This window comes from Musca autumnalis, unplaced genomic scaffold, assembly GCF_047663935.1.
Source record: "Musca autumnalis isolate F117 unplaced genomic scaffold, ASM4766393v1 scaffold_4, whole genome shotgun sequence".
NCBI classification, from domain to species: Eukaryota; Metazoa; Arthropoda; class Insecta; order Diptera; family Muscidae; genus Musca; species Musca autumnalis.
The window spans coordinates 102,428,802-102,442,603 of record NW_027411977.1 but is presented as its reverse complement, the minus strand read 5'-3'; the positions used below and the strand labels follow the sequence as shown (position 1 = coordinate 102,442,603).

General features: G+C 35.6%; 1 protein-coding gene across 1 annotated transcript in view; it reads right to left on the bottom strand.

The window, feature by feature from the left end:
- LOC141403033 (uncharacterized) overlaps window positions 1-13,802 on the bottom strand; it is a 288,000-nt gene that overhangs the window by 45,532 nt on the left and 228,666 nt on the right. The window contains exon 12 of the mRNA XM_073985166.1: window positions 1,476-1,716. Coding sequence (XP_073841267.1) covers window positions 1,476-1,716 — 241 coding nt within the window. The remainder of the gene's footprint in view (window positions 1-1,475; window positions 1,717-13,802) is intronic.

The window sequence follows — 13,802 nt, the reverse complement described above, 5'->3', positions numbered from 1 at the left end:
TACATCAACGTAATCGACATCAGTGCAAAGGTCAAGGGATCGTCTTCCAAATATAACTCACGAGAGAAGAATGTGTCTTTCAGGAACAAAGATATAAGCTGTATATTAAAATTTTTCACAATTTTCACATAAAAGTTCTGGTCCATTTAACCCTCTAAATATTATCTGATCGGCATCTCAAATTGCAAGCTACTTCTGTGTCATATACTCTTACCATATTTAAAATTTCGTGATGATCGGACTATTATTGCGACCTACAGAGCCGTTACAAAATTGGATAAAAATTATGTTTTTGGTCCATTTCACCCGCTAAATATTTCACGATCATCTCCAACAGAAATAGGGATATATACCGGTCTTAACCCGACCCCCATGCAAAATTTCGTGACGATCGGTCCAAAATTGCGGCCTGGAGTTTGACACACATCTCAAAATCGCTTTATCTAGTCGAGATATGAAGATTGGTATACCACATTGGGGGTCTTCGACGAATATTTCGCGGTGTTACATGAATTTTTACCAAAACAAACTTATAACACCCTTTCCACATAGTGGTGTAGGGTATAATTAGTAGATTCTTGCAGTACTGGAACAGACCATATATGAGTTTTATGAAAATCCCGGAGGATTTCTGAAATTTTTGAAATAATTTTAAATTTTTGGGAAAAAAAATTGGAAAAAAATTATAAATTTTTTAGAGATTTTTTTTAATTTTTTTGTAGTTTAATATATATGAAGGAACACAATAACAGTCTTATTTTGATGGAAAATAGTAAAATAAAACACTTGTTTAACTTTGACCTTGATTCCTCTGAAACAACTATACCGAATTTGACTTTTTTAATAAACGGAAAGCTGATTGTGTCGAACAAAAAGAAAAATAATTATGAAAATATTTCTGTCCATTCAAAAGTTACAGAATTTTGATCAGAAAAAAAAAGATTCCGAACCACTACGTGCCGTTCTTACCTGTATTCCAAAAAAAAACCAAGTCCTTTCTCACCTAACGTGTATAGGTGTATACAGTTATCCACATAAAAATGTCAGTCCCTCATTATTAACCAATTTTATATATATATGACATACTGATTTCACCTCTTTCTTACAAAAGGAATAATTTAAATGACATACATGTATAATGGGTCGTAAATTGTTTTTATGCACTTATTCGTGTCATGGAGGGAGCAGAGCTTTTTATCACTCCTAGAATGTATAGTATCGAAAATTCACAATAACGCTATTTTCACATTCTCCATGTAGGATTTTGTCTTCTTATTTATGTATTTTTGCTCCTTGTATTTTTATAAACATTATAACTATGAAGAAAAAATGTTCATATTTATCTGTCAACCACTTTTAACAAAATCACCCGGCAAAACTATACATAAATATATATAGATGTATTTAATATACATATAATTAAACTTAAATATTGAACATGAAAAACAAAAAACTCAAAACTTTGCAGCACTTACCAGGTCGTCCATAATAAGAGGCATCGCCATAATAGCCGCTTCTTGAATCCAATCCTGGTTCACCCTTTGGTCCGGATATTGAAAGTCCTGGTAGGCCGGGTGGTCCAGGAGGACCAGGTGGACCTGGTGGTCCAGGCATAGGAACATATTGTACACCTTCGCCCGATGCGGCAGGTAAGCCCGGTAGACCTGGTTTGCCATCACGTCCATCCATACCACGATCACCTTTTTCACCTTTAGGCTGTTCGAAAGAAACGAAAAAGGAATACAAAATTATATCATTACACACACACGCACACAAATCATATTTGTGTACTCCTTAAGGAAATCCTGTTGGTAGAATTAATTTTGATTTTCGCACACACGCAAACTAAAACAAAGAACAATACACACGACGAACCTGTATAACGGTAAACATGTCAAAACGTTCATTTAACGACATGTTTCTTGTTTGAAGTTGGTATTATTATATAATTGTTTAGTTAATCCCCAAATTACAATAGCAGCAAGTTTGTTCGTTGCCAACAAAAGTAGAGACACAATTATATATTATTGCCAATTAGTTGACAAAACGGTACACCGAAACGACCTTAACTAAGTCACAACTTTCTGACAATAGCCTACAATGATTGTAAGATTAGGAAGGCGGGGCGAGGAGAAGAGATTTGCCGCAAAAATAATGGGTTCATTGAATTTAGTTATAATAGAAAATTTCTATGCAATGGACAAAATGAATTTGTGGTTTTGACACAAGTACATTCGTAAATATATACATACGTATTTCACATTTACATGTATGTATGTATTTGCTGTAAAGAAAATTTTGCTTGAAGTTTTTAGTAATATTTTTACAATCGTTGATAACGTCGAATCGAGTTGATATTTATAACGATTCAAAAAACAGTTTTGTAGGCTGAAAAGTTGTCTTTAAGATGGAATACAAAAATATATGGTAAAATTTTAATGGAAAACAAAAAGAACATTTCAAAATTGAGCATTTAAAATAATGCACATAATTATTGAATAATTACTAATTTGTAGGCTTTTTATGTCATTTTAGTAATCAGAATGCTGAAATAATTGGTCCACTATCGTTTTCAGTATTTTTGTTATTGATTCCGACCAAAGGAATGATGTTCCTGACGTAATTGTTGCATGATTGTATATAGTTTCCCTTTGTAGGAAATTTGACTAGAAATTTCTAGTTTTTGAAGTTATTATCCAACAAATAACTATGAAAAATCATTAACGGTTATGTCTAGAGTACGTACAAACAATTTTATAATATATGGAAAGTCCTGTATTAGCCAAGCTAGCCCCATATTAGAATAGCCTTAACGTCGTTGCCCTAACAGAGGAAAAACTCAGGGCATAGAATAACATTTTTTGCAATTTTCTTTGAGATTAATTTCTAGAAAAAATTTTAAAATATTTGTAAAAACTAAAATTTCAACACACATCGTTGCTATTCAAGCCTTAACAATACCTACCGATACCGATACCCGATATACTGTTCGTGCTTCCTGACATAGTGGCCCGAAAGCACAAATAAAATTCATGGTGGGCATTATCGATACCCTCCACCATGGCATGCAGAGTATATGAAGTTTGTTTTTCCGTTTGTAACGCATTGAAATATTCATTTGGGACCTTATCAAGTATATCTATTCTTGATCGGGGTAAAATTATGAGGTCGATCTAGTCATGTCTCTTTGTACCCCTATTGTAATAATTCTAGCTAGATCATTCATTGAGCTAGATTGCTATATTTTTGCACCTGAGTGTATTTTCCGATGGACTATATCGACTTTTTTTTTGGTGTAGCCCCCCATGTAACGGTACCTCCGGATTTTAGGTATTTTGAGGATTTTACTTATATTTTCAGACCGCATTAGGTATAATTTGGCATTTAGGGCTCCCAATGTGCAATAAACTTTTTCACTAAAAATTATGGACATGGATCCATGTTTTGGTATAACCTTCATATAACAGTACCGTTCGATTTGAGGTATTTAGACAGGTTCAGATACTTTTTCGGACCGAAAGAGTTGGAATTTGGCACTTAGGGTTCCTAGGGATAAAGAACCTCCTCCAATACAAATTATTTGCAAAGGTCCACGTTTTGGTATAGCCCCCATATAACGGCGCCTCCCGATTACTGGTATTTTGACTTCCTTAGCTAAATTTTAGGACACCACCCGATTTCTAGAATTTGGGGCTTGAAATAACCCATATAACGGTTCATTCTGGTTTCAATAATTTGGACGTTTTTAGCTACATTTTCAGACAGAAGTAGCTATAATTTGGCATTTCAGGTTCGGTTAGTGGTCAGAACACATCTAAATGGACCCTATTTCAGCATAATCAGCTTGCATTTGCTGGAATTTAGTGTTCAAAGTAGTCAATAAACTTCTGTAGAAATAGGTCCATGTTTCGTTATAGTCCCTACATGCAGAGAAAAATATTGTTCGCTTTTGTTGGAACAACAAAATCTATTTTTGTTCCAACAATTCATTTGTTTTGTTCAAGCACTACAATTGCATTCTCCAAACATACAAAACAAAAACAACTTGCGAAATTCCTCAGTATTGTAAAAATGATTGACAATATCTATGGTAGGAACTATAATACTCTAGAATTTTTACAAAAACCATTGTCAGCCCAGAAAACCTGTTACTGAAATTTTTGATTTGATCGTATATATGTCTCATATACACTTTCCACATAACGTTGTCACGTATAATATTATGAGCTTTGACAAACACTACACGTGGCCAGGTTTTGCCAGGTCTAAGGTCTAAGTAAAAAAGGCGTTAAGTTCGGCCGTGCCGAACTTGTTATACCCTCCACCACAAGTTGTATTGAAGTAAAATGGAATAATTAGTTTCCTTTCGTGTATGAAAAAGACTTAATACTAAATTTCAGCAATTTCGTTCAAAAACGTCGATCTATACCGACAAATTTCTGACGGAAAGTTTTTAGACTCAAAGAAGACTAAATACCAAATTTCCTATATTGCGGTTAGAGAATGTGGCTAAAACTTAAAAAATACCGAAAATCAAGAAGTACGCTGCTATGGGGATATAAAAAGACGTGGACCTATACTTATAATACTATCCTGGAATATTTTATAATTCTTGGAAGAATAACGAATTTCAGCCATTTCGGTGGGATTTTGACGACACAATCTTCAGTATTACGAAAATCGGGAGGTACAGTTCTAAGGGGGCCATTTCGAAACGTGGACCTATACCGACGAATTTTAGTCGGAAATTGGGCAATATGAAAGCGTGGACCTGTTCAGAGAAATTTCTGGCGAACAGTTTTATATCACATCGAAGACTAAATACCAAATTTCAACCATTTTGGTGGAATATTAAAGCCACAACCTCCAAAATGCGGAAAATCGGGAGGTACCTTTCGATGGGGGCTATATGAAATCGTGGACCTATACCGACAAATTTAAAGGGGAAGTTTGGGTACCCCCTGCGAAGTCTAAATACCAAATTTCAGCCATTTCGGTGGAATATTGAGGCCACAACGGTCAAAATACCGAAAATCGGGAGGTTCCGTTCTATGGGGGCTATATCAAGGAATGGACCGATACGGACAAATTTCCGGGGGAAAGTTGTATACCACCAACGTAGACTAAATACCAAATTTCAGCCATTTCGGTGTGATAATGAAGCTAAAACCTTCAAAATACCGAAAATCGGGAGGTACCGTTCTATGGGGGCTATATGAAGGCGTGGACCGATACCGACAAAATTTTGGGGGAAAGTTTTATACCCCTACGTACCAAATTTCAGCCATTGGACCGATAGGGACAAATTTCCGGGGGAAAGTTGTATACCACCAACGTAGACTAAATACCAAATTTCAGAAATTTCGGTGTGATAATGAAGCTAAAACCTTAAAAATACCGAAAATCGGGAGGTACCGTTATATGGGGGCTATATGAAGGCGTGGACCGATACCGACAAAATTTTGGGGGAAAGTTTTATACCCCTAAAGAAGACTACGTACCAAATTTCAGCCATTTTGGTAGGATAATGAAGCTAAAACCTTAAAAATACCGAAAATCGGGAGGTACCGTTATATGGGGGCTATATCAAAACGTGGACCGATATATCCCATTTTCAATACCAATCATCCTGCAAGTAATAAAACCTTCTGTGCCAAATATTGACTCTCTATCTTTAAAACTGCGAGCTGTATCTTGATTTCAACAGACAGACGGACGGACGGACTGACGGACGGACAGACGGACATGGTTAAATCGAAATAGAATTTTTTGCTGATCAATAATATATATACTTTATAGGGTCTCCGACGAATATTTCGATGTGTTACAAACGGAATGACAAATTTAATTATACCCTCCATATGGTGGAGGGTATAAAAATAACTACTCCATTGCGCTCATCATCCAAGGAAAGTTGTATACCACCAACGTAGACTAAATACCAAATTTCAGCCATTTCGGTGTGATAATGAAGATAAAACCTTCAAAATACCGAAAATCGGGAGGTACCGTTCTATGGAGGCTATATGAAGGCGTGAAGACTACGTACCAAATTTCAGCCATTTTGGTAGGATAATGAAGCTAAAACCTTAAAAATACCGAAAATCGGGAGGTACCGTTATATGGGGGCTATATCAAAACGTGGACCGATATATCCCATTTTCAATACCAATCATCCTGCAAGTAATAAAAACTTCTGTGCCAAATATTGACTCTCTATCTTTAAAATTGCGAGCTGTATCTTGATTTCAACAGACAGACGGACGGACTGACGGACAGACGGACATGGTTAAATCGACATAGAATTTTATGCTGATCAATAATATATATACTTTATAGGGTCTCCGACGAATATTTCGATGTGTTACAAACGGAATGACAAATTTAATTATACCCTCCATATGGTGGAGGGTATAAAAATAACTACTCCATTGCGCTCATCATCCAAGGACCTACCCCAACATAAGAAATATCTTAAAGTCATAACAAATATGAAAAGAAAACACAGATTAAGACCAAAAACAACTTCTCAGATAGTGGTGTAACTCAACTATTAAAACACAAAGAAGAATGATAAAGAAGAAACAAATAAAATCAAGATCATGGTGTACATACACAAAAAAGAACAAAGATAAAATAATAAACAAAGATAAGAGGAACTCATACAAAGAAAACTCACCAAAATTGGTTTTGTTTTTACACTACGGCATCGAATACCGTGAGAAGAGAATAAAATTGTCGAAGAAAAGAGAATAATATTGTCCAGCAGACAAAAACTATTGTTGGATATGACAAGTATTGTTGGATATGGCAAAAACAATTGTTGTAATTAAAAAACGATTGTTGGACTCACAATACTTACTTACTTAGTTGGCCCATTACAGAACATTTGTTCCATAGACCGAACTAAGAAAAGATCTCCATTCCTCTCTATTTGTTCCTCTCTATTTGAAATTCACATATCTATATCAATCCTACACTCCAACAGTAATCTTAATTACGAATTTCAGGATCCTAGCTCTATCCGTTCACTCAAAACAAAATTGTACCAATTTAGTACAATTTCATATTTTTGTACGCAATAAGTATGAAGTATGGAAACTGTTCAATTTTATACTCCAACAGTAGTCTTATTTTCAAATTTCAGAATTCCATCTCTATCTGTTCAATCAAATACCAGTAATCTTAATTCCAAATTTGAGGATTCCAACCTATCCAAAATCAGAATTGTACCAAATTTAGTACCATTTAGTACTTTTCGTACACAAAAATACGAAATTCCAAAACCACCTCCATATCTTAATCATCCACACCAATACTTACTTAGTTGGCCCATTACAGAACATTTGTTCTATAGACCGAACTAAGAAAAGATCTCCATTCCTCTCTGTTTTTCGCTTGACTTTTTGGAATACCGCGCCTTTCCATTTCTTCATCCACTTGTTTGCTCCATCGAAGCTTAGGCCTGCCGATTCTGCGTGCACCGCCATGTGGCATGTATTCATACGCCTTTTTAGCGGGTTCATCATCGCTCATTCTCATGATATGGCCTAGCCAACGCAATCGTTGCATCTCGATACGTTTAACTATATTCATGTCTTTGTATAGCTTATATAGCTCGTGGTTCATACGACGTCGATATTCACCGTCAACGCAAATCGGCCCGTAGATCTTTCGAAGAATTTTCCTCTCAAACACACAATACTACATGTGGAATCTAACAATATCTTTACAATACATTTTTAACACAATGTGGAAAAGGGTATTATAAGTTTGTTTTGGTAAAAATTCATGTAACGCCGCGAAATATTCGTCGGAGACCCCCAATGTTGTATACCAATCTTCATATCTCGACGAGATAAAGCGATTTTGAGATGTGTGTCGGTCCGTCCGTCTGTCCATTATAAATTGTAAACACGCTCCAGGCCGCAATTATGGACCGATCGTCACGAAATTTTGTATGGAGGTCGGGTTCAGATCAGAATAGATCCCTATTCTTATTGGTGATGATCGTGAAATATTTAGCGGTTGAAATGGACCAAAAACATAATATTTATCCAATTTTCTAGCGGCTCTGTAGGTCTCAATAATAGTCCGATCAACGCGTAATTTTAAATAAGGTAAGAGTATATTGTAATTTGAGATGGCGATCGGAATAATATTTAGAGGGTTAAATGGACCAAAACTTTTGTGTGAAAATTGTGAAAATGTGTAATATACAGCTTATATCTTAATTCCTGGAAGTGACAGTCCGGACAAGTGAGATATACTTGAAAGTGAAACGCTTGACCTTTCAGTTGATGCCAATTATGTTGGTGTGCATGATCAGATAACAGAGTTACAGCCTAATATATTCCGTTATTTGTTTGTAGTGTAATAATAAACTCGCTAGAAGTCGCAATTATACATCAATAGTCACGAAATTTTGCACCGGGTAAGAGTATAGGTCGAAAAAGATGCCTACAATTTTGAATGATGGTCTAATATTCTTTATCGGGTGAAATGGACCATTACTTTTGTATGAAAAATATAACAACTTTATTTTTGGTCGATATTTTAATTCATTGAGGACATATATATTTCGCAAAGTAGCCTACAGATGGAAAAAAAAGACTACTGACCTTTCCTCTGATGTAAATTGCAATAAAGTGTTTGCTAGATAACGGGCCTACTGCCTAATATATAATGGGTTCTGTGTAGAGAACCACATTTTTATCCCATGCTACATATTGTCTCTCCAAAAGTTTATGTAACACCACGAAATATTCGTATTTGGTATGCCAAAATTCATATCTCGACGAGATAAAGCGATTTAGTGATGTGTGTCCGTCCATTAAAAATCGTTAACAAGCTTAAGGCCGCAATTATGGACCGATTGTAACGAATTTTTAAGGACGTTGGGTTCGGGCCAGAATAGAAATGATTAGTTTTTGGTGATGATCGATGATGATCCTGAAATAAATTGTTCGACCCCTAGGGCTGATGGTGGCAGGGTTGAGAACCCCCTGGATAAATATGTCTCGTATGAGCAGGCCGGAACCCCACCATAGCGCCGCATTAGGCGGTTACGTAACAATATCTTCAGGGGATGAAATGGACCAAAAACAAAATTTTAACCAATTTTGTAGCGGCTCTGTAGGTCAAAATAATAACCCGCAAAATTTTAAACAAAGTTTGAGTTTATGATGAAGAAGAAGCGTACAAACCATCGTGAAGATCAGATAATACTTAGCGGGTTAAATGGACTGAAACTTTTGTGTGAAATTGGTAAAAATTTCAATAACGTAGCGGTTAAACAACGGAAGTAGTAGTACTACATAAGTGGGTTTCATTACAATTTAGTTTGTGTGAACTAAATTTTCCTTTCCTGCTACAAAAATGTCTTTGTCATGCTAGATAACTTTTTGGTTATGGTCATAAGTATTATACTTTACATCTCTGATATTTGATAATTAAATTTTGAAATCATTGAAAAGAAGTTCCGTGAAGAGCGATTGTCCAGGGATAGTGGTATAGGGTATCCCATGGTCGGCTCCGTCCGACTATAGACTTTTCTTACTTGTTTTCTCTTCAATATTGTTGGATCAATCATATTTTTTTCTTTGTGTGTATATACCGATACCTTTCGATTTTTGGTATTTGGAAGTCATTGTCCATATTTCCGCCATAAATTGGTTGTAATTTGTCATTTATGATTCCCAATGGTCTTCATTTCAAATTCGGGACATAGGTCCATGGTCCATGTTTTGTTTTTCAAGTTTTTTTATCTATATTTTCGAGCGAAATTTATGGTTCCAAGTGGTTGAAAACTTGTACACCAAAAATTGTGGACATTGACCCATGTTGTGGTATAATAGCCCCCATATACACAGAAAAAAATATAAAAAAATATTTCAAGAATTTTTACATATTTTCGTTCGTGATGCAGTTTTTTATACTGTACAGGTACCTCACATAAGATACATGTGCAGTTTCTTATTTCCATCCGAAAGCCACTATTTTTTCAAAAATATGTAAGATTTTCATGAAATGCAAAATCACTTTCATTTTTTTCCCTATATTTCACTATTTGTTCTCTTGTTTGGTAAAAGCTCTCAACTTTGTTCTCGTTTTCTTTTGAATGCTTTCGTCGTCTCGCCTTCGTATTGACAATGTATGAACAAACCACAACACAACCCCCACCATCGCCTCACCATCTCATTGATACCATATCAACAAACCACACCACACCTACCTAGGTAGTACCTACACACCACAACAACATACCCAAACTACAACTGTAGGTCCCAACAATTTTGTTGTTAGTTAACTTACAAACCAAACAACTACAGTGCGTTTGGTGTCGAAAAAACAAAGTTTTAGGCTGTATAGTTCGCAACTACAAATTTTTAATTTCTTTAATATAAAGGCAACGTCTAATATCTCAACCTATTGCTGATAGACTCAACCTTTTGCTGATAGACTCAACATGTATGTTCATATGGTTCGTATTGTTCTGCTAAGTTCACAAGACGATAACAACTACAGTGAAAATCCATTAAAAGAAACGGTAAATTACAATAATAAAAAATGAAAGCATTAATCAATAAAAAGAAGCAAAATTTGTCTCTGGTTTGGTTGGTGGTGCGTGGGGTTGTTAGTCAATAATAACAAAAACAACAACTCGCCAAAATTGTTTTTTTTTTCAATATCTCAGAAAAAACAGTACTTTTTTTTGCTTTATGAACGGCGGAAATTTGAACTTTGGCAAGACTTTTTTTTTCTGTGTACAAGTTCGAAGATTGATTACATCGGACAACTCCTTCTAGTATCTCTCCCACAAAAGTTCAAATTCAAGGATATAATCTTTTGAATAATGTTTGTATTGGGTAGGCAAAGTCTTCCTGATATAGTGGCCCGAAAGATTTAGACAAAGTAAAATTTTTGCTGGGCACGTTAACTATCGAGAGCAAAGGTTTCAAGATGGACAATGTCGTCTGATTCCTGCAGTTTTCCCTCCTATTTAGTTAAAAGCCTCTTCTCGGAACGTGTTGACATTTTAATATCGGGATCGTGAGTATAACAATATAATTGTTCTAGGGGACGCCGACAATCGAGCTCATATTATTTTGTTATGGAATATATTAATCCTTTTGAACGCCCCTCTGCTAAGAACCTTGTATCCACGATGCTTTAATTCTTTCCTCTCTGTCTCATTTCCCAGCAAATGGCATGACACAACTATGACACTGTTGTCACATTAAGAAAAAGTCTGCCTGCTGACAAAAGTTCAAAGGAAACAATTTAGCCCTTTTGCTTTAGACATATTGGTGGAAAGACTAGCTGAAATAGCAACATTCACCCATTGCGGACGTATTAGTAGTAGTAACGGTAATTGTAGTAGTAGTCGTTTTTTTGAAGTACCATCTTCTACGAATGACATATAAAGTATACTTTATGACAATGGAACTATGATTTTGTTGTTGTTGGCTATTGCCATTCTTAACCAAAGAAAAACAAACAAGAAAAAATGGCAACAATATACCTCGTTAAACTCATACTCCAGAGAATGGTGTTATACAATTACTTTGCCAGTGGCTTTAAGATTGGACTTTGAGAGAAGATGCAAGGCGGATTACTCAAAAGCAGAAGAAACTTCAATATACATAAATGTTGGGGGCAAACAGAAATAAGGGAACAGTCAACAGGCTGAGAGTCATTTGTGGTAATACACACAGTTTTAGCGTAGGGAAATCTCTTCCTTTTTTTGTTGAAGGGATTGTTTCTGTTACGGTTTTACTAGACTTGGAAATGAGGAGGAAACACAATGTTTTTTTGTATACAGGTTATTCACATTCGTTAACGTTGTATGAATCTGTTACCCTTATTCTATCATTTCGAAAGGATATTATGAAAGTATTAAAGTAAAGGGGTTGACGATAGCTGTGGAAAGTGCTACTCTTCTGGATATGTGTGTATATTGGGGTTACAAACTTTTTTATTTTTAAAAATATATAACAAATGCCTCCGAAACGTTTCGGTGCGAAATCTTTCTGTAAGCGTTACTGATGTGGTATTTTGCCTTAAAAATTGTTTTTCCCTAATGTACATACGTGTATAAGTGTCTCCGTTTTGCGTTTTTACATAATGTGAAAAAAAAAACTGTAGTTAAAGATGTGACTACAAGGAATTGTGGTAAAACCTTTCTAATAAGAACAATTACAACAGCAACAACAAAAGATAGAAATGAATTTATAGCTAAATTTTTGATGGTGAAGGTAAATAAGGAAATACAGTATAATCTCGATAATCCGGACACCACATGTTTCGGCGGTGTTCGGATTATCGAATTGTTGCGACCATTTTAAGATCAGAAGCAGGTTCCCTGACTACCAAATTTAATTTATTTATATTCCTCCAGCGTAATTTAGGTTTCTTTTGCTGGTTACTTTTGTCATCTAAAACTTCTCCTGGTGTATATTTATGCATAGTTGTTTAAGGACCCAGCAAAATGTTCGATGCCAAAGATGCCATTCAATCATGGGTGCAAGTTACCTGGCATGTCATCTTTTTAGCATCATCATCGATGAATTTTATATGAGCGTGGACCCCAAAAGATGCTATTCATTTTTGGATCAAAAGAATGTCATTTACACCAATGCTTTGACATGTCACTTTCACCAATGCTTTGGTATGTCATTTTCACCAACCCTTTGCAATAACATTATCATTACGACGAGCGTTTCAACAACGTTTTTGTGATTTCGTGTCTCCGAATTGTAAATAATTAATCTTATATATTTAGAAAAATACGCATAAATAAAAACACAAAATTCATCTCTATTGGATCGATGGAATGGGTTAAAGTGCTGATGAAAAGATCGGATCCTTCACGACTTCCTTTACATGGGTTCAAATGCTGATGAAAAGATCCCATCTTTCACGGTTTCCTTTGCATTGGTTCAAATGCTAATGAAAAGATCGGATCTTTCACGACTTCGTTTGAACCAATGCAAAAGACTCCGTGAAATCACGTCATCGCATGGAACCCCTTCCTCCTATTTTTGCTGGGGATATAAACTTTGTAGCCCGTGTACATACAGATATTGATTTCCCTTGTCCATGGGACATGAGCCTCTTATGGCTTCGATGGAACTTCAGAATTCAAATGCACTCCACTCCATATTGACTGTATAACTGAGTTGACAGTGGATATCTAGTAAGTCCAGATTTGGACTGAGAACTTCAAAAAAAACTTACATTTTCTTATTTATACACCAATTTCTATTGCTAAGAACGAAAACGTCAATGAAATAAATACGACTCTAATGCTCAAGATATGAAAAAATATTGATGTCCGGATTATCGAGGTAAAAAAATATGTGATGTCCGGATTACCGAGTCTACAAAGTAAAAAAAATTAGTGCCCGGATTACCGCGTTGTCCGGATTATCGAGACTATACTGTATATGCAAGAAGGACAGTCTGAAAATGTAGATAAAACCCTCAAAATACCTAAAATCAGGCGGTACCGTTATATGGGGGCTACACGAAAACTGCAGATAAAAGACACATCTTTCCAAAATTTCACCGTCATTACTATTCTTTCTGGATGCTTAGAGTGGTTATCGCAGACGGCCGGACGGACAGACACGAAAAGATGGACTCGGAATTTTACCTATGGTAAAAATCAAAAGTGTTTTACAATCGATGAATCCGAGTTTCACCCTTTCAGAATTCGCGAACTGTTAACATATACTATATGAAATTCTTTAAAATGAACGGTTTTAGGTATGAACCCGTTAGCCTAATGGCAAAAATTA